Source organism: Ahaetulla prasina, chromosome 3 (genome assembly GCF_028640845.1).
Source record: "Ahaetulla prasina isolate Xishuangbanna chromosome 3, ASM2864084v1, whole genome shotgun sequence".
NCBI classification, from domain to species: Eukaryota; Metazoa; Chordata; class Lepidosauria; order Squamata; family Colubridae; genus Ahaetulla; species Ahaetulla prasina.
In genome coordinates, this window is record NC_080541.1 from 8,949,267 (window position 1) to 8,965,202 (window position 15,936).

The 15,936-nt window shown below is 39.3% G+C and overlaps 1 protein-coding gene across 1 annotated transcript; it reads right to left on the minus strand.

Moving 5' to 3' along the window:
• Positions 1-6,565: 6,565 nt before the first annotated feature.
• LOC131194186 (proto-oncogene Mas-like) lies at positions 6,566-7,893 on the minus strand (the record flags this gene model as incomplete). The annotated part of the gene is given in 2 exon segments (XM_058174913.1): positions 6,566-7,752; positions 7,755-7,893. Coding segments are annotated over 2 exon segments (1,326 nt in total), but the record flags the coding sequence as incomplete, so codon positions are not given.
• Positions 7,894-15,936: the final 8,043 nt, after the last annotated feature.

A 15,936-nucleotide genomic window follows, 5' to 3' on the forward strand; every position in this document is an offset into this window, starting at 1 on the left:
CTGTATGCTGATGATACTCAGCTGTACATCTCCACCCCTAACCACCCCAACGAGGCCGTCGAAGCGATGTCCCAGTGTCTGGAAGCTGTACGGATCTGGATGGGGAGAAACAGGCTCCGGCTCAATCCCTCCAAGACCGAGTGGCTGTGGATGCCGGTGGCCCGGTACAGTCAGCTGATTCCATCGCTGACTGTTGGGGGAGAGTCATTGGCCCCCACGGAGAGGGCTTGCAATCTGGGCGTCCTCCTGGATGCACGGCTGTCTTTAGAAGAACATATGACGGCCGTCGCCAGGGGAGCTTTTTATCAGGTTCGCCTGATACGCCAGTTGCGTCCCTTTCTAGACCAGGTTTCCCTTTGCATGGTCACTCATGCCCTTGTTACATCCTGCCTGGACTACCGCAATGCTCTCTACATGGGGCTCCCCTTGAAGGGTACCCGGAATGCAGCTATGCAGGTGATAGAGGGAGCACCTTGTGGCTCCCATGTGACACCCCACCTGCGCAGGCTGCACTGGCTTCCGGCGGTCTTCTGGGTCCAATTCAAGGTGATGGTTACCACCTTTAAAGCGCTCCATGGCTTAGGACCGGGTTACCTACGGGACCGCCTACTGCCACCAGTAGCCTCCCACCGACCTGTGCGCTCCCACAGAGAGGGCCTTCTCCGGGTACCGTCGGCCAAACAATGTCAGCTGGTGACCCCCAGGGGGAGGGCCTTCTCTGTGGGGGCTCCTGCCCTCTGGAATGAGCTACCTCCGGGGCTTCGTCAACACCCCGACCTCCGAACTTTTTGCCGTGAGGTGAAGACGCTCTTGTTCCAGTGTGCAGGGCTAGCTTAAACGTAGTTTTTACTTGGGGTTTTTAAATTGGGGTTTTTAAACAGGGTTTTTAATTGTATTCTAATTTTTAGGCCATACATTGAATTAGTTTTTTATATTGTTTTTAACTGATGTTATATGTATCTTTGTATTTTATTGGCTGTGAACTGCCCTGAGTCCTTCGGGAGAAGGGCGGTATACAAATTTAATAAATAATAATAATAATAATAATAATAATTCCATTAGGCATAATAGATAAAGTTTCAAATGCATGAAAGTGTAGGAGAAGAGAAGGCAAAACTGCAGGTGGCAGGTGGAGTTAAGTAAGTCATCAGCATACAATTGTTATGTTTTCATAAATAGCCCACATCCAACCCAGCTTGAATTCCGTTGATGTTTATCTGGCTCAACTTTAGGTGGCAAGATTCTTAGGTATGAGCTTTAGCAATCATTGCCTTAGACTGGATTCTGACTCTGAGGAAACTGCGCCAGATGAAACAGCAGAATTTCAACCCCAAAAGGTACCAAACGACGAATCACCAGAAGCTCTAAAATAGGCACTATCAGAAGAGCTTCAATCAGAAGATAGTGAAATATGGCATTCATTCATTCATTCATTTATTTATTTTTATTTATTTTATTTGTCACAACAGTATATATAAGCATACGCATGAAATAACTATACGATATATAAGCATAAATATAATCATAAGTATTTATTTATTTATTTATTTTATTTTGTCACAACAATATATGTAGGAATCATACAAAAGATTATATAGTATATAAACATATATGAGTAAATATAAGGAGGTATAAGCATATATATAGAAAGAAGAAAAGAAAAACAATAGGACAGGAACGGTAGGCACGTTTGTGAGTTTATGCACGCCCCTTATGGTCCTCTTAGGAATGGGGTGAGGTCAATAGTAGAAAGTTTTTGGATTAAACTTTTAGGATTGTGGGAAGAGACAACAGAGTCAGGTAAAGTATTCCAAGCACTGATGATTCTGTTACAGAAGTCATATTTTCTGCAATCTAGATTAAAGCAGTTGACATTAAGTTTAAATCTATTAGTTGCTCTAGTATTATTGCAATTAAAGCTGAAGTAGTCTTTAACAGGAAGGACATTACAGTAGATGATTCTGTGAGTTAAGCTTAGGTCTTGACGAAGGCGACGGAGTTCCAAGTTTTCTAAGCCTAGGATTTCGAGTCTGGTGGGATAGGGTATTCTATTGTTTTCAGAGGACTGGAGAACTCTTCTTGTAAAATATTTCTGGACACGTTCAATTGTATTGATGTCAGAGATGTGGTGAGGGTTCCAAACAGGCGAGCTGTATTCTAGAATTGGTCTAGCAAATGTTTTATATGCTCTGGTTAGTAGTGTGGTGTTTTTGGAAAAGAAGTTACGCAAAATTAGGTTTACAACTCTTAGAGCTTTTTTTGCTATGTAGTTGCAGTGGGCTTTGGCACTTAGATCATTTGACATGAAAACTCCAAGGTCTTTAACGGGATGGGGGTCATCTGTAAGGTAATGTCCATCTAGTATGTACTTAGTGTTTGGGTTCTTTTTTCCTATATGTAAGACTGAGCATTTGCTGGTTGAAATTTGGAGCTGCCAATTTTTAGACCAAGCGGTTAGATGATCAAGGTCGTTTTGAATGATAGAAGTATTGTCTGTGATGTTAAATAGTTTGACATCATCAGCAAAGAGAACACAATTACTTGAGATATGGTCACAAAGATCATTAATGTATAGTATAAAGAGTGTTGGTCCAAGAACGCTGCCTTGAGGAACGCCACTCTTGACAGGAACAGGATTTGATAAAGCATTGCCAATTTTGACCACTTGTTGTCTGTTAGACAGAAAAGCAGATATCCATTTGTGGAGGGGTCCTGAGATGCCATAGGATATTAGTTTTAGGAGAAGTTTATCGTGTACTACTGAGTCGAAAGCTTTGCAGAAGTCTATGTAGATTGCATCTATTGATTTGCCTTGATCAAGATTTGAAGTCCATATGTTTTTGCAGTGGAGAAGTTGTAAGTTACATGATAATTTTTTTCTGAAACCAAATTGTTTGTTGGAGAGTAGGTTGTTTGTTTCTAAGTGTGACGTAATGGATTGGTTGATGATAGATTCCATGACTTTGCAGGTGACGCAGCATGTATGTATGTAATAACTATATGAAATTGGATACAGTCAAAGAGAACATTAGGACAGGAATGGTAGGCACTCTTGTGCTCTTATGCATACCCCTTACAGACCTCTTAGGAATGGGGTAGTCTTTGGTTAAAGTTTTGGGGATTTTGAGAAGAGACCACAGAGTCAGGTAGTGCATTCCAGGCATTAACAACTCTGTTACTGAAGTCATATTTTCTGCAATCAAGATTGAAGTGGTTCACATTAAGCTTAACTCTATTGTGCGCTCGTGTATCGTTGCGATTGAAGCTGAAGTAGTCTTCGACAGGAAGGACGTTGTAGCAGATGATTCTGTGAGTTAAACTCAGGTCCCGTCGAAGGTGGCGGAGTTCTAAATTTTCTGAACCCATGATTTCAAGTCTGGTGGCATAAGGTATTTTGTTGTATTCAGAAGAGCGGAGAACTCTTGTAAAATATTTCTGGACACGCTCAATTGTATTAATGTATCAAATGCTAGGCCTCAGGGATTACAGCAGAGAGCAAAGCAATGAACCTCAATGAGCCTTTTTGTCAAACAGGGAGCAGCTCCCATAATTGAAAAGAGCTGGCTGCAGTCTGGTTTAAGTAATTGTGCTGCGCAGTCCAGTTTCTGGGGTTGGAAAAAATTACCTCTTCTCCTGTCCTGGTGTGTTGCTTTAGTGTATTTTTTGTGTAAATTCTCCCACCCACCCACCCACCCTGGAAATTCTGACCCTTTGGACTGGCCGACGAATCTCGCTTGGCTCTCTGGATTTTAGCCTAGATTTTGACCTTCTGTTTTGTGTGTTCCTCTTGAAAGTGAAACTACCCAAACAAGTTTTCTTTCCTAGAGACTTTGTTGATTAACATCCCTTTTTTCTTCTGACGTTACTTTATTGAAAAGTTCAGTATATTACTTTTAGCTAATAACAGCAGGTGTATCAGTTTGAAACCTGAAGAACAACCATTAGTATCTTAATGAAAACTGTGTCCTTCAATGGAGAGTCACAAAATCTAACTTAAGAACAATGTAGGTCCATACAGAAGAAAATATATTTATATAGTTCTGGGCTGAAATGTGGAGTTATTGGTAGTCTCGGGGGATGGTTGTTGGCTTGCAGAAATTTTCCTTGTATCACATCAGGTAAAATCAAGCAATAAAATGTTTGCAAGCCAACAACCAAGTTCAGGCAGCACCAGAGAGGGACTCCACAGTGTCTGTATCACTGTGTGATATTGAATTGGAGTGAAAGATTTAGAGTGTGGAAGAATGTTGCCTAGATGCTGATGTCTGTGTTAGAATGCACTTTGCTAATAATGCTGATTGAGCCCAAGAGCGAAGTTAGAATCTTATCCTATCAATCACAAGTGGAGCCTTGCAACTTTTCTAAATCAAACATGATCCACTGTGTCTTAATAACTGGGTGCAAATTAGTCTATTGCAATTCTCCAGAATACGCATTTTGTGTATCCCAATTATTCTTTCAAATAAAACTTTTTTTTTGTATCAAAATGTTCTTTAATCTTATTTAAAAACAGTTAAAAATAATGAAACAGGAGAAAAAAATATATCTTATGCTTGCCAATAATGATTGGTTCACAATGAAATCTCTAATATAAACAATACAAGGTATTTTAAATTTGGTTTTAACGGGGTTTTATTATCTTATTGTAATTTTTTAATATTCGGCCTTATTTAATAAGTTTTTTAATTGGTGTTTTATTTTGTATTTATATGTATGTTTTTATTAGGCTGTAAACCGCCCTGAGTCCCTTGGGAGATAGGGCAGTATAAAAATGCAATTAAATAAATAAATTAAATAAATAAATAAATAAATAAATATTACAGGTAGTCCTTGACTTAGGACCACATTTGACCCTAGAATTGCAGTTGTTAGTCATTGTTATAATTAAATGAGACACCATGCGACTCCTTCTTCAACAACATGAATCCCAGCACTTCCAGTTTCAGTTGTGTTAAGTCGTCACTCAAGTCATTAAAAGGATGGAGTCCAAGGTAAGAACCATTCACCCCACCCATCTCATTTCCATCTATGTTCTTGCACATTGACACTGATGGTGGCAGTTCCAGATTCTATTACCACCCAGCTGACCTTCAAGTTCCAAGAGCTGTTTCCAAGCTGGCAAGCCTTTCCCTTTGCCCGCAGACTTCCCAAAAGAAAATAATTGATGATGCAGCTACTGGGCATAACTATCAAGTGGTCAAGGGCAGGAAATCAAGTACAAGACAACAATTTGTTTAGAATAGCTTCTTTATTGCTCTTTGCATATAGACAGGAATCTTGCCAGACTAAAGCACACTCTGCATCTCTATCAGATAAACCCTATGCAGGTTTTAGAGAGGATCCCTTCTCAGCCTCTTTCTCCACAACAAAGACTCAAGGCTAATTTGCCTTTTAGCTCCTTGAGAAAGAGGCCTTCCCTCCTGCAAACAGGTGTCCAATTCTGTAACACAAATCAAAGTAAAAATTTATTTTGGTCATAAACCAGAATAAAAAGACTAGAATGCAAACAAAAGATGAACAATTATAAAATACATAAAGTGCAAAAATATTCTGAAAAACTAATATTTATATCAAACTACAGTAATTACAGCTACATCTATATGCCTGTATCTCTGTCTCTGCCTCTATCATCTCTATCTCTATTACTATCTTTATCGCTATATCTATCATCTATAACTATATATCTCTATATGATCTATATTTGTCTATCTATTTATCATCTGTCTGTCTGTGTATCATCTATCTATCTATCTATCTATCTATCTATCTATCTATCTATCTATCTATCTATCTATCTATCTATCTATCTATCTATCTATCTATCTCTACCTCTCAACACCCACACCCATACCCTCACAGCAAACCCTTAAAAAATCCTTCTATTCCAAAAACAGCCGTACAAAATTAAGAATAAAAACCCAGAAGAGGTTTGTGAATGAAAAGGAAAGATTACTAAAGTTCTTCTGTTCCAGAATTTTGCCAGGTGAGGTTGTTGCCAGCTAGAAATATGGACTTGAAATCACCATAAAACAGTGGCAGGGGGGGAGGCTTACTATTAATAATAGGCTAGGCTAGGCTAGGCTAAGATAGGATAGGATAGGGTAGGGTAGGGTAGGTAGGATAGGATAGGATAGGATAGGATAGGATAGGATAGGATAGGATAGCATAGCATAGCATAGCATAGCATAGCATAGCATAGCATAGAATAGAATAGAATAGAATAACTTTATTGACACTTTGAATATACACTAATCGGCATACATTAAAATAAAATTCCATTGCATATTTAGTAAAAAAACAAAGCCACTAATTAATTATTATTAATAATAAACTTATTATAAAATATAATTGAATGATACTATGTCCGAAATTTTGCAAGATCAAAAAAGTCCTATTTTGTGCTAAACAGCTTCTTTGGATTGAAAATTATGGACACAGCAACACTTCCTGTTTACATAGTTTTGCTTTTAAGTACTTTGCTCAGTTATCAATTCTGTACGTTCTTTAGGAAAGCACATATCATATCCCAATAAATGTATAGGTTAAAATATTCTATATGCAATATTTATGACTCTTTATAACTGGTCTTCCTCCATGGTTTCCTGCTTTTCCGTGCTTCCCTTCTCATCCTTGAAGACTCTTTGCAGAGCAACCTTGTAAGTGCTCTGGGCTGATCCTTTCCTCTCTTCTTCCTCCCCACAAAGAAATAAAGGAGTGGGTTGATGCTGCTGTTGAGAGTGGCACATCCTACCCCAATGATCCTAAGGAGGAGATTATAAGAAACAAAATATTCAAGGACATAAAAAACATTCATTGGGAGGAAGAAGAGGAGAGCCAGCAAGATGGTGGTGAGCAGTTTCCTTTGTTTTTGTTGCATTTTAGACCTCATATGAATCAAGAGAGTCACAGTGGACACAACCATGAGAGGCGTACAAAGTAAACCATTCACAATCAGCTGGTAAAACAAAGGTGAACTTCCATAGGTTCTGGTCTGGTGGAGAATGAAGTGCACCGCAGAGAGCAAGAAGGAGAGGATCCAGATGAGGCCACAAACAAGAGTGCTTCCCTTCTCATCCTTGAAGACTCTTTGCAGAGCAACCTTGTAAGATGCTCTGTGCTGATCCTTTCCCCTCTTCTTCCTCCCCACTAAGAAATAAAGAAGAGGGTTGATGCTGCTGTTGAGAGTGGCACCTCCTACCCCAATGGTCAGGAGGAGGGGATTATAGGAAACAAAATATTTAATGCCATAAAAGACATTCATTGGGAGAGAAAACAGGAGGAAGAAAAGAAGAGCCAGCAAGATGGTGGTGAGCAGTTTCCTTTGATTGCGTTGCATTTTAGATCTCATAGGAATCAAGAGAGTCACAGTAGACACAACCATGAGAGGCGTACAAAGTAAACCATTCACAATCAGCTGGTAAAACAACGGTGAACTTCCATAGGTTCTGGTCTGGTGGAGAATGAAGTGCACCGCAGAGAGCAGGAAGAAGAGGATCCAGATGAGGCCACAAACAAGAGTGGATAAATATGGAGGACGATGGCAGCGATGCCAGAGTGGGAAGTGAACAGCCACACACCTGTCCAGGCTGATGGCCGTCAGCAGAAACTGGCTGGCAGAATAGGTGAAGAAAAAGAACTCAAAAAGTAAGAAGAAAAAGGCATTGATAACGTATGTTCTGTTAATCAGAGTAAACACTGACACAAATATAGTTGAGGTAATGAGGGATGTAATGACCCCAAAATCTGCAATGAGAGATTCAGGATGAAAGTGGTGAAAGGATTCCTCTTAATGGAAAAGGCCAGGAGATAAATTGTCGTTCCATTTCCCACCAGGCCTAAAATGCAAATAAGGACAATGAAGCCATTGAGAAGATTTTGTGTTAAATTATCAAACAGTTGATCATAAGGAGAAGAAAATTTTTTTCATTCTTTATCCTAATAACACAAAAAAAGAGAATCAGTCCTTGTTAGTGAAATACATACATACTGTAGGAAGGCCCAACCACTTCCCAGATTAAAATATTCATTATCCTTAATATTAAAAAGTGGCAGAATATTTTGTATCATAATATACTTACTCCTGTATTCCGTATATCACAGCAGAGAAGTTGTCTATCATACCACTTCCTGAATGGGAGTCTGTAAATGTATTAATAAAATAATCTCCAGTACTTATTTTTTCTCTCATTGCCCATATTATCGTTAGCTCATATTCAATCCTTGTGATCCTTTAAGCTGCCCCAGAATTATTTAACCTGATAATTAATTCAAAACAATTTTAGAAATGCTCATTTTGAAAAGGAAACTATTTTTCCCACACTCGTTTTTGTTTCATTTTCAGAAATGCTTTTGGGCCTCTAATCATTTTTTTTCCCTACAACCAACAAAGAGGTTGACTCTATCCCTCGTGTCCTTCCAAAGGACAATTCTGGGAGGATGTTGCATGCAGGAAGCGACAGCTGTCAGAATTCTAAAAATCTCCGTAGTTTATGAATAATTCCATCGGAAGCTATTTTGTGAATGCACCCACTGAATGTTTTCAAAATGCTAACGCAGTCCCCATCCTCAGGAGACAATGGACAACAGGAATTCATAATTCGGTGATAAGAGTTTCAATTTTGGAATAAGTTCATAAAGCATTATGAACCCTTGAGGTTTTTGTTATCAGTAATACCCAGAAAGGAAAGAAAGTTTATACAAAGTATAGTTTTCATGATGTTCCTACCTTCTGAATAATTACATTGCAGCTCCATTGTGCAAAAATTGTTGTTTCCTTGCTTATAGAAGAGTTCACGTCCGTGGATAAGGTGCACCAGCTGGGGCATTGTAATTTAAAGGGAAATAAAATTATTAAAAGAAAGCAAATATGTTCTTCAGATTGTCAAAATGGCTGAAAGAAATTGCATTCTTGGAGAATTCCAAGTCATTATTGGTTTGCTGTCCAGACATGAAGCAGTGAAATGTATTTACAGTCCAAAACCAAATGCAATCAAAAGATCAGAAATACATTACAAGAACCCTAAGGAAGACATTTTTTTAAAATGAGGGAAATTCTTCAAAAAATGGGGCAGTTTTTCAGTTAATAACAACAACAGGAGAAAAGAATTCGTAAAAAGATATTAAGATTTATTGGAGTCAGAGATGAGGAGACTGGTATTAACCCAGTCTGGAAAAAAGTTGCTGGGAAATTGAGTTTAATGTCTATGGAGATTCTTAATCATTCAAATCATGGCTGTCCCAAAAGTCAAGTGGATTTTCTTCGTATTTTCTTTGAAAATGTCCTGCTTCTCATCCAGGACCTTCTTCGGTTCTCACTTAAAGTGGATTTCATCAGTCAATCCTGTGGAATTAGCTGATAACATCCCAATATTCCCCAAATCTTAGCCTGAATCCAAAATGGAGTTTTTGGGAAATAACAAATTATTGTGATAATTTACCACAATACAAGCTCTGCCTTTATAATAGTCATACCTGGTAATGATAGGAAGAATCTCCTGAAGGAAGAAGAGGTCTTTTCCAGAATCTAAGGATGAGATCTTTTACAGTGAATCCTGTTGGCCTTCACTTGAAAGTCAAAAAGGAGAATTAAGCTGGACAAAGCTGCAAACTTTCTCAGAAAACTTGTGTGATATTCTTCTCTGAACCCTTTTTTATTTTTTTATTTTTTTATTTTATTTTTTTAATTTGAATTTATATCCCACCTTCTCCGAAGACTCAGGGCAGCTTACAATGTGTTAAGCAATAGTTTTCATCCATTTGTATATTATATACAAAGTCAACTTAATTGCCCCCAACAATCTGGGTCTTACCAGTCTTTCCCTCCTCCCCTCCTGCTCCAGGCCCCCAACCCATAAAACCTGGGGAACTCTACTCTAAAGCACACTATACTGAAAGCATCAGAAACCTCCGCACATTCTCAAAACATTTATGAGAATTCACTTCCTGAAACTCATACTGACCTTGGAAACAATTACTTGCATATAACAGTTATCATGACAGAAGTTCTACCTTTGCTGTGGACATACCTGGTGTTGGTGGGCGGGAACCCCTGATGGGAACCAACAGGTTTCTGTGAGAATTCAAAGAAGTCCAGAAAGATACATTTCTTTGAGGAATCTAGTTTGATCTGTATTTGATGAGGATGCGGTGAGCAAGCAGAATTTATTCAGCCTCACGGATGCTTTTCCAATGACCGAAAAGAGGAACTTGCATAACATTGTCTTATCTATTTGGAAGGAGAAAGTGTTCCGACACATTTTACAGAAACAAATATTTGAAGATTTAATCATAACTTCGAAGGGGAAAAAGAAAAAAAGAAACGTCACACTGTCTAATCTCATCTATGTTCATAACTTCTGGAAGAATGAGAACAGATTTGAAATTGAATCTAAGTTCTGTTACATCCATTGTCTGCAAACATCAGTGATTTTTGAAATTTTGCATGAAATTTTGCAGTTATTTGAATGAATGGATAAATAAATGAATGAATGAATGAATGAATGAATGAATGAATGAATGAATGAATGAATGAATGTCACTGGCTGTTGTGTCTTGTGATTCTTGACGAGTGTATCTTATCTTTTTATGTACACTGAGAGCGTATGCACCAAAGACAAATTCCTTGTGTGTCCAATCATACTTGGCCAATAAGGAATTCTATCCTACCCTGTCCTGTCCTGTGCTGTCCTGTGGTGAAATTCAATTTTTTTTACTACCGGTTCTGTGGGCGTGGCTTGGTGGGCATAGTGTGGCTTGGTGGGCATGGCTTGGTGGGCGTGAAGAAAAAATGCTGAAGAAAAAATGCTTTTAAAAGTTTTAAAAAACACCCTCTGATGGTCGCGCGGCTCAGCTGGGATCGTCAGAGGAGGCTTTTAAAAGCATTTTTTCTACAAGCTTTTCAGCTGAAGAGGTTGTAGAAAAACTGCTTTTAAAAGTAAAAAAAAAAAGATTGGCCATTCCCACCCAGTCACATAATGCCCCCACCAAGTCATGCCCACAGAACCAGTAGTAACACATTTTACATTTCACCACTAGATCAGGGGATATGCTTATGGCTTTATGTACTCATGATTAAAGGAGCTCTATGATCCACTGGGGTTTTGATGTTCAGTCTCCACAGTTGAAGTCCAACATCTCAATCACTACATTTATATTGCCTCACATCTTAAACCCATTCTCTATGTACTATACGAGCTAATTGACTTCTTTTTAAAAAAAATCCATTTTAAAAGCCTGGGAGGTGGTAATCTTTCTCCACTCTTCCTAGTTGACTTTGAGTATGTGTGACCAACATAGGATTGAAGACAGTGAAGGGGATCGGGATGAAATGCTACCGTTTCGCATCGGTTCAGGAGAACCGGTGGTGATAGAAGCTACCGGTTCGGGCGAACTGGTAGTAAAAAAATTCTACCAGTTAAGGCGAACCGGTATTTCTGACGATCAGCTGTGCTGCATGATTTACATTCACTAGAAAGCAGGAAATGCTGCTTTCTAGCGAATCTAAATCACACGGGCACAACCGTTCCCCCTCCCCTCGCTGTTCTACTTACCTTGTTAAGCTTCCTTTTTCCATGCAAAGTGCACATTTGGCGTACACTGCGCATGGGCATGTGCACCATGCCTTTGGCACATGTTACACTTGTGCAAGCACAGCATGTTTGACACACACCATGCATGCGTGGGAAGTGAACCAATGGCAATCCGCAGAGGATTTCACTATTGGAGGGGATATAATATGATCTCTCAAGCCATGAATTTGAAGTGATAAAGAGTCATTTCAAAGAAGTGGAAGATGACTCCTGGTGGGTCAAGAGGGGAATAGAATAGAATAGAATAGAATAGAATAGAATAGAATAGAATAGAATAGAATAGAATAGAATAGAATAGAATAGAATAGAATAGAATTCTTTATTGGCCAAGTGTGGTCTTGGTGCATATGCTCTCAGTGTACATAAAAGAAAAGATACGTTCATCAAGAATTCTAAGGTACAACACTTAATGATAGTCATGGGGTACAAATAAGCAATCAGGAAACAGTATCAATATAAATCATAAGGATACAAGCAACAAAGTTACAGTCATACAGTCATAAGTGGAAGGAGATGGGTAGTGGGAACGATGAGAAGATTAATAGTAGTGCAGACTTAGTAAATAATTTGACAGTGTTGAGGGAATTATTTGTTTAGCAGAGTGATGGCGTTTGGGGGGAAAAACTGTTCTTGTGTCTAGTTGTTCTGGTGTGCAGTGCTCTGTAGCATCGTTTTGAGGGTAGGAGTCCTTGAGAAATATACTGTTGGAAAAACTACATCTCAATGGCCATTGGCAAATATAAGTTCTAGTTAACTCAGCTATTTACTATTAATTTATTTATTAAATTTTTATCCTTTCTGTTTATTCAACATTCCAGGTGGCTAACTACCTGTAAAAATAGAAAATATAAACCACAAAAACCCTAACCCTAACCCCCCCCCCCAAAAGAGTGGTGTTATTAGCTAGTTTTAGAAAAATAACTTTTCCCAAAATGTTTCCACAATTTTGGCCACTAACTGTATACTGGGACTGATGCTCTATCCTTCAGCAGATTAATTGAATGTAACGAAGGGATAAGTGACAAAATGGATATTGACCTTTATGCTTGTCATGATTCTTGTGTTGTCGCTTGTTGTTGTTGTTGTTATGCCATGATCTCTGAGCTTGATTGTGTCAAGGTTCCAGAAAAACCTCTTCTGCATAAAAAAAAAACCTCAGAAGCCATTGTTTTCCAGAGTTCTTTACTAGCATGAGGAAACTGGCACACGATGAGTGAAATTCCAAAACTGAATTTCCGGATTCTTTTCCCCAGTTATACAAACCCCAAGAGTCCCACCCCCCTGACCCCAGGTTTCCAGGCCTGACAGATTGTTTATTTGCAGATGTTTCATTTCTGGAGAGAAAGCCACATTACCACCAACACTGGGAGGGCGAGCGACTGTCTATAAACAGGCATCAAATTCCACACTCACATTGAAATTATTACTGTAATTGGGGAATGAAATGTCTGTCAAACAATCAACCAAGCTCAGAAAGCACAAAGGAGCCCACAAGTCTCTTCTGTTGAAATTAATCATTTCCTCTTGCTATCTTTTATGGTTATCACATTCCTTTGCTGTAGTTAGCCGGATCAAAAGCAAACTCATTCAACTCTTGTAATAATAATAATAACAGAGTTGGAAGGGACCTTGGAGGTCTTCTAGACCAACCCACTAGCCAGGCAGGAAACCCTACACCATTTCAGACAAATGGTTATCCAACATTTTCTTTAAAATTTCCAGTATTGGAGCATTCACAACTTCTGGAGGCAAGTTGTTCCACTCATTAATTGTTCTAACTGTCAGGAAATTTCTCCTTAGTTCTAAGTTGCTTCTCTCCTTGATCAGTTTCCACCCATTGCTTCTTGTCCTGCCCTCAGATGCTTTGGAGAATAGCTTGACTTCCTCTTCTTTGTGGCAGCCCCTGAGATATTGGAACACTGTTATCATGTCTCCCCTAGTCCTTCTTTTCATCAAACTGGGCATCCCCAGTTCCTGCAACCGTTCTTCATATGTTTTAGCCTCCAGTCCCTTAATTATCTTTGTTGCTCTTCTCTGCACTCTTTCTAGAGTCTCAAAAATTTTTTTTACATCGTGGCGACCAAAACTGAATGCAATATTACAAGTGTGGCCTTACCAAGACATTATAAAGTGGTATTAACACTCCACGTGTTCTTGATTCTATCCCTCTGTTTATGCAGCCCAGTTTGTCTTCTCCCACTGCCTGCCTGCATTGCCTGGTCTTGTTTTCTGAAACCGGGGTCAAAATTCATTGGACCTTTCCACATCAAACACATCATCAAGCCGGTGACTGCCTAAGTCCTTCCAGCAAGTCTATCCTGTTCTTCCTTGCAGTTTGTTAAAATCTGAAATCACCTCTCCCCTTAGGTCTCGGCTTCTACCATCACTAGCCATTAATAATAGAGGGGGAATACCACTTTGAGGTGCAGAATATTTTAGATTCCCATAGGCATAGACCAGGGGTAGTCAACCTTTTTATACATACCGCCCATTTTTGTATCTCTGTTAGTAGTAAATTTTTCTAACCCACAGGTTCCACAGTAATGGTGATTTATAAAGTAGGTTTGGGGTGGGGGTGCCAGCTACCAGCTCTGCTTGTCTGTTACAGCTGGGTGGTGTGGGGGGAGATGCGTGAGCTATTCTGGGACGAGGTTCTTTTGTTTGCGGTCGCACTATAGCGCCATTTAGTTTTACGTATGTAACGTGAACTAAACTTATGCACAGGCGATACAAATAGTATATTTTCAGAAATTTAAATTGTCACGGGGAATTTTATGAAAACCTAATGAAAATGTTTTTAAATAATGCTATGAATTTTTTTAAAAAAGTCAATTAAATTTTTTAAAAGGAAAGTGCTTCAGTATCGGACAAAACCCCTACCGCTCACCATGAAAGCTGGAACGTCCACTAGTGGGCTATAGGGACCAGGTTGACTATCACTGGCATAGAGGAAACCTTCAATACTTAGTGGCCTGGAAAGATTTCCCTTAGCCCCAGAACGAATGGTTTGACTATCACCAAATTAGGGCCCCTAGACTTCTCAAACGTTTCCACAACCAATATCCTGACCAACCTAAATGATTTTATTCCACTTTTGGTAACCGTTTTCTCTCCTACCGATTTGTTGTGTTTTGTTCTGCAGGATTGCCACCTATGTTCAGGGGGGCAGCATGTCAGGTCCACCATCCTGTCTTGCTTTTCTGTGGAAGGAGTAGCAGGGGGAAAGGCTTGCTGGCATTTTTCACAGGCTTCCACTTTTGCTGTAACTGACTGGGGACTAAGGAAGGGGACTGTCTTTGGAGACAGAGCAACCTCTCTCCCAAGACCGGCAGGGCAAGGTACTGTATATAAGTAGGCATCAAACTCCACACCCACTGACATTGAAATTACTACCATAATTGGAGAACGAAATGCCTGCAAGCAACCGCCAAGCTCAGAAAGCACCAAGGAGCCCACAAGTCTCTTATGTTGAAATGAATCATTTCCTCTTGCCATCTCTTGTGGTTCTCCCACTCTTTTTCTGTGGTTAGCCTGATCAAAAGCAAACTTAGAATAGAATAGATTTTTTTATTGGCCAAGTGTGATTAGACACACAAGGAGTTTGTCTTGGTGCATATGCTCTCAGTGTACATAAAAGAAAAGATACCTTCATCAAGGTACAACACTTACAACACTTAATGATGGTCATAGGGTACAAATTTAACACTTAATGATACAATACTTAATGATAATCATAGGGTACAAATAAGCAATCAGGAAACAATCAATATCAATATAAATTGTAAGGATTTCCAAACTTCTTCAACTCTTGTGTTCTCCTGCTGCCTGCCTGCATTGCCTGGTCTTTGTTGTTGTTGTTGTTGTTGTTAGTTGCGAAGTCATGTCCAACCCATCAAGACCCCATGGACAACATTCCTCCAGGCCTTCCTGTCCTCTACCATCCTCTGGAGTCCATTGAAGCTCACGCAGACTGCTTCAGTGACTCCATCCAGCCTCCTCATTCTCTGTCGTCCCCTTCTTCTTTTGCCCTCCATCTTTCCCAGCATTCGGCTCTTCTCCAGGAAGTCCTGGCCTTATTTTCTGCTTAATCATGAAATCTCAAAGATGGTCATGCTTTTGGATTTCTTGGGGACCTCTAAGTTCTTTGCTTGCAGATGTTTCATTAACAAAGAGAAAACCACATCCCCATCAACATGGCAGGGAAAGTTACTGTATTGAGGCAAAACTCTATATACTGTAATAAAATATAAAGTCTGAAATTTTCAGGATCATAAATACTGTATTTTATTTCTTGAAACTGAGCTTATAGCAGGGTTTCCTCTTTCCTTTTTTATTTTCCCTCATCAAG